Source organism: Neoarius graeffei, chromosome 1, assembly GCF_027579695.1.
Source record: "Neoarius graeffei isolate fNeoGra1 chromosome 1, fNeoGra1.pri, whole genome shotgun sequence".
Lineage (NCBI taxonomy): Eukaryota > Metazoa > Chordata > Actinopteri > Siluriformes > Ariidae > Neoarius > Neoarius graeffei.
In genome coordinates, this window is record NC_083569.1 from 37315543 (window position 1) to 37330495 (window position 14953).

General features: G+C 38.1%; 1 protein-coding gene across 1 annotated transcript in view; it reads right to left on the bottom strand.

Annotated features, from left to right (window-relative positions):
- Positions 1 to 2197: 2197 nt before the first annotated feature.
- The window catches only part of kiss1ra (KISS1 receptor a), a 41697-nt gene continuing 28941 nt past the window's right edge, over positions 2198 to 14953 (bottom strand). The window contains exons 4-5 of the mRNA XM_060931340.1: positions 3565 to 3803; positions 2198 to 3347 (exon numbers count right to left, since the gene is read on the bottom strand). Coding sequence (XP_060787323.1) covers positions 2973 to 3347; positions 3565 to 3803 — 614 coding nt within the window. The 3' untranslated portion in view covers positions 2198 to 2972. The remainder of the gene's footprint in view (positions 3348 to 3564; positions 3804 to 14953) is intronic.

The following is a 14953-nucleotide window of genomic DNA, read 5'->3' on the forward strand; positions in this document are numbered from 1 at the left end:
TTGGAAATGTTTTTTAGGTGATAAAAAACACCACTGTGTGTTTATATATATATATATATATATATATATATATATATATATATATATATATATATATAAAATTAATTTTAATGTCAGTTTGTGATTTGTCTTTACATTTATTTAAATCCTTAGGGGTGCCAATACGTCTGTATTTAAATTTATGAGTGAAAATATCATTTTAAAATAATATTTTCACTCAAATTTAAATACAGATGTATTGGCACCCCTAAGGATTTAAATAAATGTAAAGACAAATCACAAACTGACATTAAAATAATTTTTTTTTTAATTAGCCAAATTTTAAAAACAGCATGAAGCACAGTTAGGCTGTACAAAATGTTTCACATGGAAATCAAACATGTGCGCTCATGTACTGTTTCTCTACACAGTGAAAAGGATGGTAAAGGAGGGAAAAAGACCTCCTGAGATCATAGCCTTAGAATTGCACAGCTTGATTTTGCTTCAAAATTTGAATTAGAAGTTTCAAACTCAACTGTTAGTCAAAGTCAAAATTTATTTTCATTCAGACCTTACAACAAGCAGTGCATGTTAAATATGACTTTCCTCACAACAAGCTATTGTAAAGCACTGCAATAAAGAAACCCTTCCTGAGACTATCACAAAATGCGATATCTGAACCTCATTAAGCAGCAATGGAAATACGACTGGTTTTGTGTGATATAGTCAAATGAGCTGGAAATCAGACCTTATGCACCTTTAGCATAAGCAATGAGAAAAAAAACAATAACAACAGGACTGCATACAAGGAAGAGCACTTGATCGGTTGTTCAGTGATGCTTTGGAGCTTTTATGTAGGTGTGCAGGACTGATGTAGTAGAGACCCTTCAGGGGCTCTTGTAAACATTAATGCCCCCAGGAATTTTTCTAAGCATCAGGATATTTCAGGTCAAAGCCTGCTGGCAGAGTTAGTCATATTTAGAGCTTTCAACAAAATGATGAACCAAACATACTTCCAAATCAACACATAAGGTTAAAGAAGGAAATAGAGTTAGTTATTTGTAGAAGACTGTACTATTAATTAATTTATTTTGGAGTTTGGGGAAAAAAAAGGTTTAAATAAAGCTACATTGTGTTCCTGTATGACTGAGTTCAGGATAATCATTAACGGCATGTGTTGTTCTTTTTCAATATTCATTTTTGCTCATTGTTATGAAAGGTACCAATAATTATGGAGGGCTCTATACATATACACAGCAGTACCTACATATATAAATAAATACATACATATTACATTACAGGCATTCAGCAGACACTCTTATCCAGAGCACTGTACAACATACCCAGAGCAGCCTGGGGAGCAATTGGGGGTTAGGTACCTTGCTCAAGGGCACTTCAGCCATTCCTGCTGGTCCAGGGAATCAAACTGGTGACCTTGTGGTCCCAAAGATGCTTCCCCCATGAAGTCCATGGCTTCGACCATGTGTGTGTGTATATATATATATATATATATATATATATATATATATATATATATATACACACACACACACACATACACACACAGTACTGTGCAAAAGCCTTAGGCACATATAAAGAAATGGTGTAGACCAAAAATGGCTCAAAAATAATGAAATTAAATGTTAAAACATTAAAAAAAATACTATCAGCAGTAAGCCATAATAAATGAAACAAAGGCAATATTTGGAGTAAGATGACCCTTTGCTTAAAAAAAAAGTAGTCTCAGGTGTAATGAGTGCAGTTTGATAAGGAAATGAGCTGTAGGTTTTATTGAGCATCTTACAGAACCAGCTACAGTTCTGGACACTTTGTCACACTCGCTTCTTAATTTTGCACCAAAACCCAAAAGCCTTCATTATGTTTTCTTTTTTAATATGAAACGTGGTCTCTTATGTAAAATGCTGCTCAGATACAAACTTTTTTTTTTCCTGTAGCATTTAATTTTGTGCTGGGAATCGAACATTTGGAACTCTAACATGTTTTTGTAGTGACTCGATAATGTAGATGTCATAAAATAGAAATCTATAACAAAGTTTGTATGAAAAAAAATAGGGTGCCTCAGACTTTTGCATAGTATATATATATATATATATATATATATATATATATATATACACACACACACACTGTAAATACATACAATACAATATCCCCATCAATTCAGTATTCACAAAGTTCAAAGTCTGTCTTATAATATTATTTTGTTGTGTGTTGTGTTCCAGTGATTGTATCACGATGATGGAAAATCTATTCAGATTGAACCAGAAGGTCACAGAAGGCTCATTGTTCACACGAGAGCATTTATACACCATTGATCCTTCTCTGATTAGGCTGTGGGTCCATCTACAAAGCAATTTAACATCCTTAATAACTGTACTAACTGTACAGAGTAAAAGCATTGCCAACATAACAATACAGCATGCTCTGAATGTGTTTAGACTCGCTGTCAAAGTACGAACACTTCTGGTTGAGTCAGGAGTCAAACCAAGAACATCGGTACCACCCAATATGATAAAAATGTACAGGGTTATATTAGGTAGCAGTGTGTGTACACAGGGAGGTGCAGGACCAACGTATGTGTCCAACTCAGTGAGTCATGAGGATCATTGGCGTTAACATCCTCTCTGACAGGTTCCTGCATATCACTGTTGGCAGAACATTTATTCATTCAGCAAAGATGTTGGCCTCTCTGATTTACATCCCATTCATGTTACTGCTAGTATGTAGTATTAACTCTTATTTCATGTTGTTGGTTGTGTGCCACACTTAAGTATAATAAAGGTTAAGCTGCATCAAAGAATTAGCATGCAAATGTGCTTTTTCATGTCATCTCCTTATTATACACACTGGATTTCCCTGAAGAAATCATTTAATTTCCAAATTCATCTGTTTGTTTCGGTGCAGGATGTACCAGCAATTCAGCATTTGGCTATGTGCAGATGAAGGTGCTTATTCTCTTTGCTGCCTGCTGCTCATTTCCTTTCTGTGTTGCTCTCATCTGTTGCAACAAATTTGATTTCTGCGTTTGCTGTACGGGAGGTTACGCTGCTGTCCCTCACTGCATGTCTGAAGAGGAAGGGGAATGTTTTCCTGAAGGACTTTCGGAAGCTGGCACCCATAAAGCCATACACGATGGGGTTGATCGACGAGTTGGCATACGACATGCAGTTGGCCCAGGTCTTGATCTTATACGTGGCATAATTGACCTTAAAATTGGGGTAGAAAGACTGAAAGAGGACAAAGATTTGAATGGGACCCCAGCAGATGGTGAAGAGCACCACGATGACCACCACCATTTTGGAAACCTTACTCCTGATGGAAATGGTTCTCTCTGAGAGCAGGTGGACCTGGAAATAAATCAGCTAGATCTTTGGAAAGGTTTCATCACACTTAAAGTAATCAGCTCAGTAATGGTCTCAAAGGGCCAGACAGTTAAAGGCATGACACTTCAAGCTATGAAGTTATGAGTTATGAATGATATACCAGGGTTTCCATATGCAATATATTTTTATTTGATTTTCAGAACATATAAGGAATAATAATAAGGAAGGCCAGGAGTTTTACCTGATGGTTATTATCAACAGGCTCCACAGTTGGCTGGCCCACTCTCTTCAACATGAAGGAATAGCAGAATGATATGGTTAGAACAGGGAGCAAATAGACAGCTATGAACTGGTACAGAATGAAGGCTCTTTCATGTGTCTTTGAGGGAAAGCGCTCCATGCAGTATTGTCTTGGTCCATACCAGTAGCCATCCTCAAGCCTCTGATACATTAAAATTGGGGTGGACAGAATGAAAGAGCCTGGATCAAAAAAATACACAAACCTATGTTATTTATTATTCAAGTAAATATTAGTAATACTTTACACTAATACTCCTTATACAGTGTCTTGCAAAAGTATTCATCCCCCTTGGTGTTTGTCCTGTTTTGTTGCATTACAAGCTGGAATTAAAATGGATTTTTGGAGGGTTAGCACCATTTGATTTACACAACATGCCTACCACTTTAAAGGTGCAATTTTTTTTTTTATTGTGACACAAACAATAATTAAGATGACAAAAACTGGAGTGTGCATAGGTATTCACCCCCTTTCATATGAAACCCCTAAATAAGAGCTGGTCCAACCAATTCACTTCATAAGTCACATAATTAGTTGATTAAGATCCACCTGTGTGCAATCAAAGTGTCACATGATCTGTCACATGATGTCTGGATAAATCAACCTGTTGTGGAAGGACCCTGACTCTGCTACACTACTAAGCAAGCAACATGAAAACCAAGGAGCCTCCAAACAGGTCAGAGAAAAAGTTGTGGAGAAGTATAGATCAGGGTTGGGTTAGAAAAAATATCCCAAACTTTGAATATCCCAGGGAGCACCATTAAATCCATTATAGCAAAATGGAAAGAATATGGCACCACTACAAACCTGACAAAAGAAGGCCGCCATCCAAACTCACAGACCGAGCAAGGAGGGCATTAATCAGAGATGCAACAAAGACACCAAAAATAGCACTGAAGGAGCTGCAAAGATCCACAGTGGAGATGGGAGTATCTGTCCATAGGACCACTTTAAGCCATATACTCCACAGAGTGGGGCTTTATGGAAGAGTGGCCAGAAAAAAGCCATTGCTTCAGAAAACATGTTTGGAGTTTGCCCAAAAGCATGTGGCAGACTCCCCAAACACATGGAAGAAGATTCTCTGGTCAGATGAGACTAAAATTGATCTTTTTGGTCATCATGGGAAATGCCATGTGTGGCGCAAACCCAACACCCTGAGAACACCATTCCTACAGCGAAAGCATGGTGGTGGCAGCATCATGTTGTGGGGATATTTTTCATCTGCTGGGACAGGAAAGCTGGTCAATATTGAAGGAAAGATGGATGCACTAACTACAGGGCAATTCTGGAGGAAAACCTGTTTATCTGCCAGAGGTTTGGGACTGGGATGAAGGTTCACATTCCAGCAGGACAACGACCCTAAACTTACTGCTAAAGCTACACTGGAGTGGTTTAAAGGGAAACATTTAAATGTCTTGGAATGGCCTAATCAAAGCCCAGACCTCAAATCCAATTAAGAATCTGTGGCATAACTTGAAGATTGCTGTACACCAATGCAACCCATCTAACTTGAAGGAGTTGGAGCATTTTTACCTTGAGGAATGGGCAAAAATCCCAGTGGCTAAATGTGCTAAACTAATAGAGACATACCCCAAGACACTTGTAGCTGTAATTGCAGCAAAAGATGGCTCTACAAAAGTATTGACTTTGGGGGTGAATACCTATGCACACTCAAGACACTGTAAATGCACGCTTAGAAAGGATGTGTTAAAACTGGCACAAACTATGTTAAATTCTTACACATCAATGGGTGAGCTTTGGAACGACGCGTGTTGTGTTTATTTTGACTCATTCACTGTGTAAATGATATTAACACCAGAAGGCTAATACAAAGATGTGTAAACATGTGTAATATTAACACATTACACAATGTCCTCGACGACACACATTGTGTTAAAAAACATGCATAAAACCTGACAAAAAAAAGTGTTATTTGACACAAAATTAGTTAATTACAATGATAAATTATTTGTGACTTCAACACATTTATTATGAAGTATTCTCAATAAGATTCACAGAAATCAAACTGCACAATATAACAATACAAATTCACTGAATAGAATTTCATAGAATTTCAGCAGTAATAAAGGAAATGTCTGACGTAGGACAAACCAGTTCTTTTATCAGTTTCATTAGGCAACATTTGTATCTTGGATTGATGTAGATCTGATCATCCAAAGACCCAGGAATCGATGGCCAAGGATTATCTTCAGATCGGTCCATTTGCTGCATAATAAATTAATAAAATATTAATATTTAAATCAATAATGCATTTAACAATATTTTTACACAAAACATTAACTGATATCACAGCTCATTTCCTTCCCCCAACTTAAATTCTATACACTTAATGTTAAACAACATGAGAGTGCAGCTACATATTCATCCACCAACATTCCTACAGATTAGTGCTGAGTTTTCCAAAACCATCGTAGCACAAAGATCATTGTTAAATGGTAAAGCGAGCAACACAATGAACACTCTCTCTCTTAGTGTTAAGAGGCTTTTGGGAAACCCACCACTGAACTATTTTTTACTAAATGTATTTGTATTAAAAGGATTGCCATCATGGGAAGTAACTAGATTAAGCTAGCCATGGCTATATGAGGTACATCTTAATTAGCTATACAGCAAAGTTAGATAGTGAGCAAGAAGAAAAAAATATATTCCTGCCTTTTGATACTGAATACTTCGTAGAACTTATTCTAGCCAGGCTCTTTAATAATACCAAGTACAAACTAAATGCTAATAAAAATGGGACACAACTACATAAAATATGTCACAGGTTAAATTTCCATCTTGCAGGCTGAGCAAATTAAATAAATGAATGAATGAATGAATGAATAAATATCTCCCCGCTGTGTTTGCGCCCTGTAAATTAGCTGCCTGTGACATTTTGACATTAAAGTTAGCAAATTTCTCTAAAGGTCTAAAGTTCATATTGAGTAAATTACATGGTCTGACTGTTCTGTTAGAAACCAAACTAAACCAGTGTTAAAAATAACAGCAGCAGATGTGGTCATTTTCTTCATGTAAATATACGTTAAGAAATTATTTCAAGTATTTACCTCAAGAATTTTGCTAGCTGTCACCAGTGCGAATCCTCTCCCCATCAAAATGACGGTTTCGATGTCATACAACTCCCATGATGTTTATCACACACTCCAGCTGAAGTCACTGGAGTCAGTTGTGACACCATGCACGAAACACATACACACTTGCCAGCCAAAACCAAGTACCTACTAATGTAACTACAACATAAACAAGCCTTTACCTGCTTCAAGTTCACATCAAATATACAGGGTGTCCCAAACAAATTTACTCACATTTTGACTCCTCATAAATCATTGGATTTTTCATTTCTTTTCAGATCAAATTAACCCTAATAATGGCGGAAGTATGACTAAGTTTTGAAGAAAGAAAATTTATCATAAAGTGCTACTGGAAGCACGAAAACATCATAGAAGTGCAACAACAATTTAGAAGACATTTTCACAAAGATCCACCAATGCGACGCACCACTACTCGCATCTGAGATAAGTTTGGATCAGATGGAACCGTGCATGATGTTCATAAGGAGTATTCAGGAAGCCCACGGTCATCAACCAGCCCCGCAAAGGAAAATCAATTGCTGGAAACCCTCAACTGATCCCCACAGAAATCTGTATGACAAATGGCTCGTGAGACAGGAATCCCAAAATCAAGCGCCCATCGCATTTTGAAGCGAGTTCATTGGAAATGTTACATTCCAACATTAATCCATGCTCTAAATGAAGACGATCCTGAGTGAGTACATTTTTTTGGGACACCCTGTAGTTGTTGGAAACAAGCAGCAAGCTGACGTTATTCAAGCGGAAGATAGAGGGAGCTAGCATTAATGTAACGCTACTTCATTAACCCCATTAGTTAACATTCCCCACTGAAATCCCCCATCTGAGTTGCTATCATTCCACTGATTTCCAGAGGGTTGTAATCAGGGGCCATCAATCTTATCCACAAAGGGCCAGTGTATTATACTACAAGTAGTATGTAAGTATTGATTAGTTTCTAAATGTCTGGTGTTAGCAGTGTTGTTTACGTCGTCTCTGAGAAACAGAGAGGATGTTCAGAGACGTTCAGTGACCACTGAGCTATGGACTTTAACGATTCACAAAGTGAAATTATTACAATATGATATTTTATGTACAATAGTATACAATAAAATGAAAAGGCAAGTCGATGTCATTGTCAGACTACAGGGTAGCTGCTGTTCAGCTAAATTAAATAGCTCATGCGTTAAAAAAACTGACACTGAGTTTGCGTAGAGCAGGGGTGGGTTTCATGATAATGTTGCACTTTAGGACTAAAGAGCGAGTTGAGAGACTTTCTTAAGTAACAAACGTTGTCTCTGTATGTGGTTTTCCCAAACTCACTCCTAAGAAGGAGCCTTAAGAGCAACACTATGAAGAGCTTCCTTGCAATGGGCATCCCTGATATAGGCATTAGTAGGCCTAGTTGCTAAAGGTATTCATACTGTAGTTGCTGAAGGCATTAGTAGCTGCTGAATCCAGTCGTTGAGGTCACATGGCGTTCGTGTTTTTTTTTTTTTTTACAAAAAATACAATGAAATAAAGTGTTTAAAATATGTTAATATACTGTATCATCATTAAGCATTACATATATAATGTGGTAATTAATAATTGAAACTAGAGCAGTGGGTACAATTATCGACACCTTTTCAGATTGATCAATAAAAAACAATTTTACAAAGGTGAGTTTCAGTTACAACAGTTATTATGACACCCCCCTCGCCCTTTGATCTTGTCGTCTGATGTCGCAGCTCGTTACCGGAGATGGAATTTTTTTCAGCACGATCAGCAATTTGAGAAAAACCCGGACGTTATCATCGCAGGTAAGCATGGTGGAAAGATCATGGACATGTTTTTTATTTATCAAATTCATCGAGATTTCATGATATCCTTGTCGAAACCTACTTTGTTTCTTAGTCTTTCATTTGACAGTCGCCATTTTGTATCTAAACACGCGTTTGAGAAGTCATGTGAGGTGTCGATAATAGTCAACACTTTCACCGGTGTCCACCATTATCGACACCCTGTGGAATTAAGTGACATTTACAACTGTTATGGATCGATCTTTGGGTAACATTGTTGAATTAGATGAAGTACTTTTAAAAAAATAATAAAAGTGCTGTGATTTATAATAATTTTTTTTCTCATTCATAACAGAATGGAATGTTTAAAGAGTATTTGGAATCCTATTGCAATAAACAGAATTAGACCAGAATTAAATTCCTAGCATATAAAAAATAACTTGATTGAAATATTCAGATTTTTCTATTCCATTCAGATTTTTTTTTTTTGCAGTTTGTTGTAAATATCTACCACATATTTCAGTATCAGTAAACATTTTATATTTTGGTTCAAGGAACGACATGCGACCTTTGACCTGGATTTTCATGTGGCTACGATGTTAATTGCCTGTTGACAATTATTGGTAAACTACAAAACTAGAAATTAATACAAACAACAAATGATTAATGAAATGTGATCTACGAAAATACTTAGAAAGTGGGTAGAAAGTGGAACAAAAAGATTTTCTGATGCAGGTTAAACATTATCAGTTCATTTGTTTACAAACAGAATTACTTCCTCATTTACTGTACGTAAACACCAACATCCATATATTTATATAAAATATATTTTGGACTAAATACAAGTCTATATAAAACAAATTTTAAATAAAAACTGTTTTGTTAACTTAATACCACATACCGATTTTTTTTTAATGAATAATCATCTGGATGTTGATAATTGTGGAAAAATGTCGATAACTGTGGACAAAGGCGTCGATAATTGTGGAACGGTGTCACATGATCTGATATGCTAAGTAATCGGGAATCAACTCTTTTTTTTTCCAGTGGAAGTTTGAGTAATTATTCATGCATAATTTACGTATTGAAAGTCTTTTCTACTTTTGCAATGACCAAAAGATGGTTAAAGGAACAGTCCACCGTACTTCCATAATGAAATATGCTCTTGTCTGAATTGAGACGAGCTGCTCCATACCTCTCTGAGCTTTGCGCGACCTCCCAGTCAGTCAGACGCAGTCAGACGCGCTGTCACTCCTGTTAGCAATGTAGCTAGGCTCAGTATGGCCAATGGTATTTTTTGGGGCTGTAGTTAGATGCGACCAAACTCTTCCGCGTTTTTCCTGTTTACATAGGTTTATATGACCAGTGATATGAAACAAGTTCAGTTACACAAATTGAAACGTAGCGATTTTCTATGCTATGGAAAGTCCGCACTATAATGACAGGCGTACTAACACCTTCTGCGTGCTTCGGCAGCGCATTGATATCTGAGCTCCGTATCAATGCGCTGCCGAAGCACACAGAAGGTGTTAGTACGCCTGTCATTATAGTGCGGACTTTCCATAGCATAGAAAATCGCTACGTTTCAATTTGTGTCACTGAACTTGTTTCATATCACTGGTCATATAAACCTATGTAAACAGGAAAAACGCGGAAGAGTTTGGTCGCATCTAACTACAGCCCCAAAAAATACCATTGGCCATGCTGAGCCTAGCTACATTGCTAACAGGAGTGACAGCGCGTCTGACTGCGTCTGACTGACTGGGAGGTCGCGCAAAGCTCGGACAGGTACGGAGCAGCTCGTCTCAATTCAAATAAGAGCATATTTCATTATGGAAGTACGGTGGACTGTTCCTTTAAGGTTATGGCGTATACACACACACACACACTACAGGTGCAGAAATGTCTCATTTATGACACTAAATGAGATAAATCACTCGCCTAATGGAGCTAAATTTGATTAAAATGTAGTGATATCAATGTGACTTTACAATATCCATACGCAATTCCATAACATATTGAAATATATTCATAATGTTTTTCGTACATTTATTTATTTATTAACTCAATGTACTTGCAATGCACAAGAAATATAATTTCATACTGGCAGCAGATTCAATACCAGTTTCCCCCCGTTGGCTGTGAGAGTCCCTCGGAGGCGCATGCGTAGTCTGTGTATTGAGCAGCAAGTGAGTCGCTTTTTGTTTTGAACAAGTGGTCTGGGTCTCTTATAAATTCAGAGCAAACTAAAGGACTACTTGGGCTACGATGTTGTTCAGGAAAACCACGCTAGTTTGACGATAGATCTTAGGAGGTAATTTAAGACTCTCTTGGCCTTAAGAGGCTTTCGGGAAATCCAGCCCAGATCAGTCAACACATTGTGTTCAATGTTGTGAACAAATTCACAGGTTGCGTTAATTTTAAAACCGCACCTAACTGTGTTAAAAAAGCCCCTCTGAATTCTGCCAACACAATTTTATTTAATACTGACAAAAAAAAGGTGTAGAGTGCTGTACATACACTACCGTTCAAAAGTTTGGGGTCACCCAGACAATTTTGTGTTTTCCATGAAAAGTCACACTTTTATTTACCACCATAAGTCGTAAAATGAATAGAAAATATAGTCAAGACATTTTTCTGGCCATTTTGAGCATTTAATCGACCCCACAAATGTGATGCTCCAGAAACTCAATCTGCTCAAAGGAAGGTCAGTTTTATAGCTTCTCTAAAGAGCTCAACTGTTTTCAGCTGTGCTAACATGATTGTACAAGGGTTTTCTAATCATCCATTAGCCTTCTGAGGCAATGAGCAAACACATTGTACCATTAGAACACTGGAGTGAGAGTTGCTGGAAATGGGCCTCTATACACCTATGGAGATATTGCACCAAAAACCAGACATTTGCAGCTAGAATAGTCATTTACCACATTAGCAATGTATAGAGTGTATTTCTGATTAGTTTAAAGTGATCTTCATTGAAAAGAACAGTGCTTTTCTTTCAAAAATAAGGAAATTTCAAAGTGACCCCAAACTTTTGAATGATAGTGTAATTTGTATATTTTTTCTACACATTCCTTCTAAGAGTGCAACATAATTTAGCACAGGGGTTCTCAACCTTTTCTACTTTAAGGCCCACATACGGTATTCATACTTGTATTGAGTCAGGGCCCATTAAAAAAGATCCCCAATTACTTTGGCTCATCTGTTCTATTAGAATCTAATAATCTATTGTAAAGTGTATTAATGGGATGCAACATCACTCCCTGTTACAGATGAGAGTCCAGGAGTTAAATAAATACATTAAAAACAACTTTTTAGATTGTAGGTATTGTATTTAAAACTGTACGGATGTGCCAGAAGCCAAACCGATGCATGCGGGTCATTCTCAGTCAAAAGGGATTAATGATCCAAAAGTGGAGTCTGGTCCATTAACACAAGAACTTATTACCATGTTTGTGTCCAGCAAACAAGCAAGTTATTAAAACCAAGAAGTACACTCAAAAGAAGTGGATATAGAAACCACTTAATGGGATTAGATCCTTACATGCAAACAAAGAAGGATTTTTCCTATGAAAGAAAAAATTACTCGCTAAATTTGACATTAGTAAAATAAATTGCAGCTGTAACTAATTAAAAACGACACTAGTTATGCATACTATTAACTTATTGTGAAGATAATTAACAGATAATCGACAGATTTAAGTTTTTTTTTAAAGATTGTGTATATTTTTAGTCTTTTGTATTTGTAATTATTTGCAGGGCCGTCGACAGGGGGGGACAACCGGGTATTTTGTCCCGGGCCCAGGCATGAGGGGGGGCCCAGAACTGGTCCCTCATGAAGATGCCATTAATCATTCTGTTTCATTTCAAAATGTGTTGATTTGGGGGAAAAAAATGTGCTATATTTGCATTCAATGAATGATTTCTGGTTCTTTTGCCTTTATTGTCTTCGAAAATAGATTCAAGAACCCACCTACCACTCCTAATGCAGAAATGGTTTGGTCTTTGATTAAGGCGCCAAATAACACGGCACTATTCCATCATAACGCTTCGACAATAAGCGTGCGCGAGCCCGTTTGCCAACATGCACAAGTCAGGAGCAAAGAAAAGAAAAGAGAAAAAGAGATGAAGCCAAGAGCCTCAGGGGCTCACTGCATAGATATTTTAGAAAAGATTCAGATGATGGGGATAGATTAGGGATAAAATTAGCTCATGTTTTAAGTCGTTCAAATTCTGTAAAGCTGCTTTGCGACAATGTTTATTGTTAAAAGCGCTATACAAATAAACTTGATTTGATATGATTTGATGATGCAGCAGGTGGTGAAGGCAGTGGGGCAGCTGAGCCAGGTAAGACACAGATAACTTTTTTCCAGCCCCGTAATGTAACCCCAGCACGCGCAACGCGCCATTCATAATTATAAAGTAGGGGATAGCAGGGTACACTGAGTGAACACTGTTATGACCACTAGGCTCAAGTGACCATAACATAAAAGGGAGTCCACACAGTTGTTCCAATTTTAGCAATATTTTAATTAAATAATAATAATAAAAAGAAGGAAAATAAGAAAGAACAAAGGAAAACATGCGCTGGGCAGGCCTTCTCCCAGTGAAGGCCTGAACAGCACACAGCCCAACAACCAAACCAAAATGCCAGCAAAGCACGCCCTCCAACCTGACAAACATAGGCTGTATTTGAACTGTCCCGCCTGTTTGGCCAAAGTGACAAGATACCAAACAGCTCCTCCTAAAGGTCGGGAGGGGGAGAGAGAACAAGTTCAAGATTAATATATCAAAAAGGTGGAGTAAGCACTCTCAGCATGACCAAGCTGGGCGTGACATCACTCCCCCCCCCAAAAGACAGAGAACCATCTCTGGGACTCTGTTCACATTAACAAATCTATTATTCATAACCGAAATCCCCAAAAAAACCAGTACCCCCAATACCCTTTTTTTTTTTTTATATAGATACCCCACAACAAATCACCTCCCTCCACCCAAATTCCCTGCCCCAAACTGCGTTCCATCCAGCAAATCCCGGCGCCTGGATAGCAAGAGAGGAAACACAAGTTACGACATAGAATCAAAGGCCAGAGAAGAGACAAAACATCCCACTAATAGTCATCAGGAGCCCGAGACAATGCATCGGCCATAACATTTTCAGACCCCTTAATGTGCCTAATAGATAAATTGTAGGGCTGCAGAAAAAGAGCCCAACGCATTAAACGCTGGTTAGTGTTCTGCAGAGACGAAAGAAAAGTCAAAGGGTTGTGGTCGGAAAAGACCACCACAGGGTGCACCCCACCACCAACGTAAACATCAAAATGTTGGAGTGCCCAAATAAGGGCCAGGGCCTCCTTCTCAATAATAGAATAGTTAAATTGGTGACAATTAAATTTCCGGGAGAAAAAACAAACTGGTCGGTCTATACCATCCTCATCCTTTTGGAGGAGAACAGCTCCTGCACCTACCTGACTAGCGTCTACCTGCAACTGGAACGGTTCCTCCAGCTTAGGAGCAGACAGGACAGGTGCAGTGGTCAAAAGAGCCTTAGCATTTTCAAATGCTTTCTCACACTCAGGAGTCCAAAGAAATTTAGCTGAACTCTTTAACAAATTCGTCAGAGGGGCGACAACAGATGAAAAATTGCGGCAAAAGTTTCTATAGTACCCAATCATACCCAAAAAACGCATTAATTCCTTTTTAGTCACAGGACGTGGAAAATTATCAATGGCCAGGACTTTAGCTCTTATAGGCCGCACTTCACCCTGACCAACTACTCTGCCAAGATAGACTACTGTAGCCTGAGCAAACTCACACTTTGCTAAGTTTACAGTAAGATTGGCAGCAGCAAACCTTTCAAACAATAAACGAACACGTGCAAGATGATCTTCCCACGTGTCCGAATAACAAACCACATCATCAAGATACACAGCGCACCCCTCCAATCCCGCAACGACTCGATTCATGAGCCGTTGGAAAGTGGAGGGGGCGTTGTGCAAACCAAATGGCATACGCGTGTAGGAAAATAATCCGTTGGGTGTAACAAAGGCAGAAATCTCCTGTGCCCTAGAAGTCAGGGGTACCTGATAGTAACCTTTAAGCAAATCAAATTTGCTAACAAACCGAGCTGCACCAACCTGATCAATACAATCCTCTATGCGAGGCAATGGATACGAGTCTGGTTTTGTAACCATGTTCACCTTGCGGTAATCTGTACAAAACCTGTATGTGTGGTCAGGTTTTTTGACTAACAAACACGGTGAAGACCAACTTGAACATGATGGTACAGCAAGACCATTATCAATAAGATACTGGACACTATCATCCAAGCTCCTACGCTTTTCAGAACTAACACGGTAAAACCTCTGACGGACAGGCTCTGCATCACCAACTTCTATGTCATGCTCAATCCATGACGTACAGGTTGGAATGTCTGAAAACAAACAAAAACTCCAAAATTAA